The 7,276-nt window shown below is 38.6% G+C and overlaps 1 protein-coding gene and 1 long non-coding RNA gene across 2 annotated transcripts in view; both read left to right on the top strand.

Moving 5' to 3' along the window:
- The first annotated feature begins 700 nt into the window (after nt 1-700).
- LOC306999698 (B-cell receptor CD22-like) overlaps nt 701-7,276 on the top strand; it is a 78,513-nt gene continuing 71,937 nt past the window's right edge. The window contains exons 1-5 of the mRNA XM_079614584.1: nt 701-749; nt 1,314-1,370; nt 1,474-1,812; nt 1,911-2,159; nt 2,248-2,502. Coding sequence (XP_079470710.1) covers nt 1,328-1,370; nt 1,474-1,812; nt 1,911-2,159; nt 2,248-2,502 — 886 coding nt within the window. The 5' untranslated portion in view covers nt 701-749; nt 1,314-1,327. The remainder of the gene's footprint in view (nt 750-1,313; nt 1,371-1,473; nt 1,813-1,910; nt 2,160-2,247; nt 2,503-7,276) is intronic.
- Nucleotides 3,759-4,751, top strand: LOC307000729. Its single transcript, XR_013798075.1, has 4 exons — nt 3,759-3,805; nt 3,933-4,013; nt 4,152-4,211; nt 4,351-4,751. It is a non-coding gene; the product is annotated as an uncharacterized lncRNA (long non-coding RNA).

Genomic DNA, 7,276 nt, shown 5'->3' with positions numbered 1-7,276 from the left:
AAATTCGTACGAGTGAGGTCGTATGAATTGGTACGAATTAGCCACCTCGTAAAATTCGTACGAATTGCCGTGAGATCGGGTTGGTATGCCTTTAGTCTAATGTTGTCTGTAAAAACTCTTCCTCTGCTCGATCTGCATTAGTTGAGGTGTCATAAACTCATGTTAAAATTAAGGTGTTAGTCACGTGTCATCAGGGTGTGAAAAAGCCAACACTGGTTACATCCTGATCATTTAGTGCTGGCACTGGTCACGGGTGTTGGTGAAGCGGGTAAGAGATGATTTTATAACTGTTCTGTCAAATATCTTAAGTGTGGGGGATTTATGGGAGATTGGCTGGGGCTAGTTGTCACAGGGCTGTGTCTCATTAACTATATGGTTTAAAATCAAAAGTCCAATAGCACAATGTTTTCTCTAGCAGTGTTTTGTATGTTGGTGACAAACACATTAAAACTCATGATAAAAATCAACTTTAACAAAAGATATCTGTAGAATACAGGATGAATATATCATGAAAGCTGCTGTCAATCAAAAGGGGACGGTGAAAGGTGTTGGACAGTTCCGTACTATAGCAGTGCAAAAATTATGGTTGCTGTAATTTTCTTGCGTGAATAACGTATTTTATTGATTTCTGTTTGACTTTAAGCTAAGAACTAGAGCGTATTTCTCTTTTAATTCTCTGTTCAATCTAAAAACAGATGGTGCTGAATTTCCACAAGAAAAGGAAGATGAGGTCACTGATGCTACATTAGGTGAACCACACACTTGTACATGTGCGTGCGCAGCTATAGTCAAGATACAGGGGGTTTATGTTGAGCTAATCTGATGTCTTCATCTGGAGGTCCAAGAATAGACACTTTAGAAAAGTTTAGCAAAGGAAGGAAGAGGACAGGGTCTCAAACAAAAACAAACACGTGTTCTCTGAGCTTCTATACATTTCTCAGTAGATCAAAGTAGCATAAAGTCTGCTCTGGAACAGACACAGTTCACAAGTCCTTAGTCCAGTGTCTCTCAGAATCTCCCAGTTTACCAGTGGCTTTTCTCCATGACAGTTACTGCAATTAACGCAATAAGACACAGATGTTTATCATTACACACTTGATCTTCTTACTCACCACTCGTCTCCAGTCTCTCTCTCCCGCTGCAGACTTCACTGAACCACAAACCCCACGCCACAGACACATATATGATATATTTGATAAAACATATAACGCAATGAGAATATGAAAAACTTAATGTGTAACAATGACACAGAAACAACAAGACTATATATATAAGCCACTGAATAAGCCACTGTACATGTGTTGTGTTGATAGTGACGTCAGTCAGAATGGCTCCTCCTCTTCCTCTGATCGTTCTTCTCATGATTCACGGTTAGTCAATGCAACACTTCAGAAACTCTCAAGATCAATTGGATACTGCAGTTTTTATGCACATAATGTTGCTAAATTGTTCAGGATGAATTCTGTGTTTCAGGGGTTTCTTGTGATGGGGGTTGGGGTGTGAGTTACAGTCCTTCACACATCTGTGCACTAAAGGACTCAACAGTGATAATGAACTGCACTTATACATACCCTACTGGACATCAGATCATGAAAGTGTTCTGGACCAAAAAACGTGTCGAGCCTCCAGATCTGTCTAATGACACTGAATACAGTCAGAGGCTTCAGTATCTGGGAGATAAACAGCAGAACTGCACCGTCAGACTGAGTCATGTGACACTGAAGGATTCACGCATGTACTATTTCAGATTCATCACTGATAAAGATGATAAGAAATGGATTGGTGTTCCAGGAGTGACTCTTACTGTCACAGGTGAGATTGGTGAAGTTTATCTCTTCTCCTGTGCATTATGTAGAATAATAATGAGTGTGTGACAGCAGCACTAGATATAATGTGTGTGTTGTGTTCAGATCTTCAGGTGGAGTCTCCTGAGAGAGTGACAGAGGGAGATTCAGTCACTCTGACATGTAAAAGCAGCTGCGCTCTGACTGACAGAGCAACATTCATCTGGTACAGAAACTCACTGAAGATATTAACTGAGAGTAACTTCAGTAACAAACTCTCCCTCAATCCAGTCAGAAGAGAGGATTCAGGCAGATATAGCTGTGCTGTAGACGGACACACTCACATCTCTCCTGCGGTTCAGCTCAATGTCATGTGTGAGTACAGATTGAATTTGTCTTTTAAAAGAACTGGAGATTGTGGTTGAAAGAGATGATTTGAGGTTTTAATTGTTATCCCTTTTAGACCCTCCAAAGAGCGTCTCAGTGTCCATCAGTTCATCTGGTGTAATAGTGGAGGGAGATTCAGTGACTCTGAACTGCATCAGTGACTCAAACCCTACTGCAGAAGTCCACTGGTTTAAAGGAGTAAAGTTTGTAGGATCTGGAAGAATCTTCAGCATCTCAAAGATCAGCTCTGATGACAGTGGAGAATACAAGTGCAAGTCCATCAATGAACATGGAGAGAAATACTCTGATACTGTGACTTTAAACGTCATGTGTGAGTTAATGATCATCTGCACAATGTTCAAAAACTTCAAATTCATAATTTCCTATTTGTTGTGAATTGTCATGTTTGTCTTTAGATCCTCCCAGGAGCGTCTCAGTGTTGATCAGTGTATCTGGTGTAATAGTGGAGGGAGATTCAGTGACTCTGAACTGCATCAGTGACTCAAACCCTCCGGCTCTGAACTTCAGCTGGTTTAAGGAGAATGAAGCCTCAGCTGTTGGATCTGGACAGAGGTTCAGTGCACTACAGAGTGGACGCTTCTACTGTCAGGCTCACAATCAACATGGATCTCAGAGATCAGACGCTGTTACTGTCACTGTTAAAGGTAACACTGTAAAAATGAAAACATAGATTTTATCTGCTGTTATAACTCATGTACAGCAGCCACACAAAACTTAAAGTTATTAATTTAAGGGTGAAGAGCCCAACTAAAACACACACTCATCTCCATAATGGTGACTTTAATTATGGTTTTCTCCTTCAGTGATTCTGCTTGTTAACATCAGGTGTCTTCAATGTTGGAAATAACATATATTTTGTAGTTTTTACTCATTTTAAATGGTTAATATTTAAGGAATTAATTTGATTAATTATTACTCAATTCTAATTTGTTAAATTTAATTAATAATATTGCTTGTAATCTGTTGCCTCATTTTTATTAATTAGATATAAATAAAATCTATGTTTTAATTTTTACAGTGGCGGCTCATTACATTACTCTTTCTAAAATTACTCAAATTAATCTACGTTTTACTCGTTTCTCTCAGTTGCAGGACGTCTGGTGATATTATACATATCCATTGGAGGGGTTTGTGGAGCTGCAGTGATCATTACGATGTTAGTGATTTGGTAAGATGTGTGTCTGTCGTACTCTGCAGTGTGTGTGTGTGTGTGTGTGTGTGTGTGTGTGTGTGTGTGTGTGTGTGTGTGTGTGTGTGTGTGTGTGTGTATGAATGACTCAATAAGAAAGTTGTTAATTCAGTGAGACGTCATGATGAATGTGAGCGAAGGCAAAATCTTCCATCCTATATTTCCACACTGACAGCTACTCAGTCAGTTATTGAATGAGGAAATCTGAAGCTCACATCATTACTGCCGTAAATCCTGAAGATAGACGAGATACCATCACATTCAAAACGGCAGTGCCATGTCCTATAGAGAAATACCATTAGTTCAAATCATAACTGTGTATTAAACATCAAAAAGGTTCTGATTGGTTGTAATTGTGTCAAATCATTGTCTTTAAAGGGGAAGCAGGTGTATGAAAAAGAGAAATGACACACGGGAGTCTCAGGTGAGAAAAAATAATTTGGTTTTTAGTATAAATTAATTTGTAACTAGAAGTGAAATTCTGAATTAGTGAGTTGTTTATAGACATTATTTATTTTCTTTTTATTCTGTTTTTTTCTTTAATGGCAAAGATGAATCATCCCAGACCTGATCATGACAGACGCAACGCTTATGATGTTGAATTGAGTGATCTTGTGTATGAGAATGTAACAGTAAGTTTTTTAACTGAGGGTTTCCTTCAGCCAAAAGGAATTAAACGCTCAATGTCAGTGTGAACATATCTATATTGACTAAGAATATGGGAATTTAAAAAACACACTCCTGTTTTTACTTTGTCTTCATTCATAAAGGCTGCTCAACTTGATGATTGTAAACCAGAACTGGACTCGTCTCTGTATGAAAATCTTCCAGTAAGTAAAAATACCCACTAGATGGAGACAAAACCCCAATATATTAGCCTTTCCCAATGACTAATGTTGGTGATGCTTTTATTTAAATATTTCAGTATTAAAGTTTTCACTTTCTTTCTTCCTTATTCCGCCTAACAAGAAGAGGCTGTAGTGTTTTGGACACAGTAAATATTACAGCCTTTATGCATCTCTTTGTGGGAGGAGCCGTGAATGATTGACAGGAGTGCCATGATGACGTGTGAAGTATTTTAAGGATCATTTTATATATGTGTGTGCGATAATGAAAGGAAACGGTTAATGAATTTATGTAATCACTATATTGTCTTTCTCTTTATATTTTTTTATCATGTATGAATCTTACTTCATTGTGATTATTAATGTTTTTGACCGTGAGTATCGGTTTTGTTAATGTTTCCAATAAAAGGCAGAAAAAAATAAGGCTCTAGTGTAATCCTCTAGTTCCACACTTTTCTGTCATTCAATAAATAAAGAATAACAGCATAAGAAATATTAAAGACCATTACACTTAGAGATTGCTAGAGAGAGAAAAATATATTTAATACTCTTATGTAGTTTGATCTAAGGATTACTGCACAAAATTACACACGTAATCTTGCTGTTGTTCAGAACAACAACATTTCTCACAAAAAAAGTCCTTAATATACAGCAACTTACGTTTCAACGTATTCCCTCTACGACGATGAAAACAGTTCCAACAGAATCAAGTTGTGAGTGACTAACCGAAACACAGACCACTCCAGCTCTACTGTCAGATCTGCTACTGTGTCTTGTGCTCTGTGGGACTTTTATATTGTAGTTTCTCTGTCTAGTTTCTGTGTTCATTCCTGTGTCCCGTTTCCTGTGGCCAGGTTGTGGTTTTGTAGTCTTTTCCACTTTCATTACTGTGCGTTCACACCGCACGCGGCGAGAGCGTCAAAGTGGCCGGAAGCCATTCATTTTCAATGAGAGCCGGCGGCGAGCTCCGGCGAGAGCGGCGCGGCGCGTCTTGGACGGCGAGAGCGGCGAGAAGAGTTGAAATCAAGTCAACTTTATGGTAATGAGCTATGACGCGGTTTGGCGGCAACCAGCGGCAACCAATCGGAATGTAGAAGTCCTCCGCCTGAGAGGATACCAGAGAACACAATCCTGTAAACTTTGGTTCCGACCACATTAGTTCCTAAGCAAAATGGAGGAAAAGTTAATTATTTCTGTGGCGGGTTTCCCGTTATTGTACGACGTGTCCCTGTTTACATACAGGGACATTAATAAAAAGAACGACGAATGTAAAAGGTGTCTGAAATTGTTGGTGTTTTGTTACTTTCACATTTAAAATATTTTAATAGGTTAATTTATATCCTACGTGTGGCCAGAATGCACAAATTAGGATACTGATTTATGTTCAGTTCTTATTTGCTTTGCGGCTCCTTTAAATAAAGTTTTAAAAAAATCACGCATTCTAAAATATATGTCAGAGCGTCAGAGACTCCCCGAATCTCACGGCGTCGATGGCAGGGCGGCGAGAGCGAATTTTGCCGCTCTCGCCGGCGGCGGTGTGAACGTACAGTTAGTCTGCTCCAGGTGTGTCAGTTTCCCTTGTTAAGCTTGTTTACTCCTCTGTTTAAATAGCCCTTGTATTCTCTGGTTCTCTGTCGGTCGTTGTTCGATGTTATGCAGGTGTCTACAGTTCCCTGTGCTTTCTTTGTGTTTTCTCATTGTTATGTTGTTCCTGACTTATGTTATGATTGTTTATTTTCAATCCCTGCATTTGGATCCCTCATCTCTGCTCTGCTGGCTTGTGACACTATTCGAAACTGCAACCAGCCAGAGAAAACGCGGGCAATAAGAACAATAACTTTATATTCGATAGCGCCTGTTTCATTTATCTTTTTGCACAGACACCCAACACAGATGCATAGTTTCTACACACCACGTTCTTTTATTCTTCTCTGAACAGTTGCACTTGCACTACTCAAAGCATCAGTGCCCCCTAGTGGCACTTATCAGTACATCTCATTTTTCTTTTTTTCATATTCCAATGTAACAGTCAAATAATAAAATAAACAGAATTCTTTCAGAAAACTTCCTGTTGTTGTTGTTTTTTGTTGTTGTTTTTTTTTTTCATTACATTGTAACTATTTAACAATGTGTCACAATATCAACACTATATAGACACTACAATAAGACTTTTGAGCTTAACAATTATTCTCCTTGGCCTTACTGCCTTTTCTGCATGAAGAGATGCCGATAGCTCACTATCTGCAAAGCTTTTCTTCGGGGTACTCTTCTGCCCAACATCTCTCTCATTGCAATGTTCTTTTGAAGCCACAGAATTGCTCCCATCATCCACATTGAATTCTGTTTTAGGAATTTTCAGCAAATCGCTCTTATTTCTGCGAAGAGTATTACCATACTCTGTGAATACTTTCTAAGATCTAGGCGTGATCTCTTTCAGAACTTTTGCTTTTGGTCCCCATTTACCGTCACATCTTACTCGCACCAAATCTTTACATTCCTCACAGCAAAATCCCCAGTGTTAAATTAACACTCCTCAGTATACATGTCCAAAGTACAGGGTGTTAAAATGAACACTGAAACGGAGTTGAAGTTAATGAGATAATTAAGTGATTAATTAAGTGATGATTGAGCATTATTAAAGACACCTGATGTTAAGCTGAAATATTTGGTATGTGAACAGGCCTCAAGCGTTGCTCGACAGGACTTACAGGACTCAGCGTCTCTCCATCGCTTAAGGAAGGTCACGTGATCAACACTGTGATGCTGATGTCAACAGTTTATGCATTTGGTTTTCTCACCTACAAAAGAGGAAACAGTATTTAACCACGTTCAGAGACATTAAAAAACGTAATAGTTATCATGATAAAAACATTCGGTTACACTTTATTTAGATAGTCCACTTTAGACATTCTACTAACTATAAGTAACTTTTCAACTACATGTCAATTAACTCGCATTAGAGTATTAGTAGACTGTAGTATACTGTCAGTAGGTAATGGTTAGGTGTTAGGGTTCGGGTTAGGAGAATAGTTGACTTGTAGTTGCCAAGT

Source organism: Phoxinus phoxinus (assembly GCF_949152265.1).
Source record: "Phoxinus phoxinus genome assembly, chromosome: 6".
Lineage (NCBI taxonomy): Eukaryota > Metazoa > Chordata > Actinopteri > Cypriniformes > Leuciscidae > Phoxinus > Phoxinus phoxinus.
This window is presented reverse-complemented; position numbering and strand designations above follow the sequence as displayed.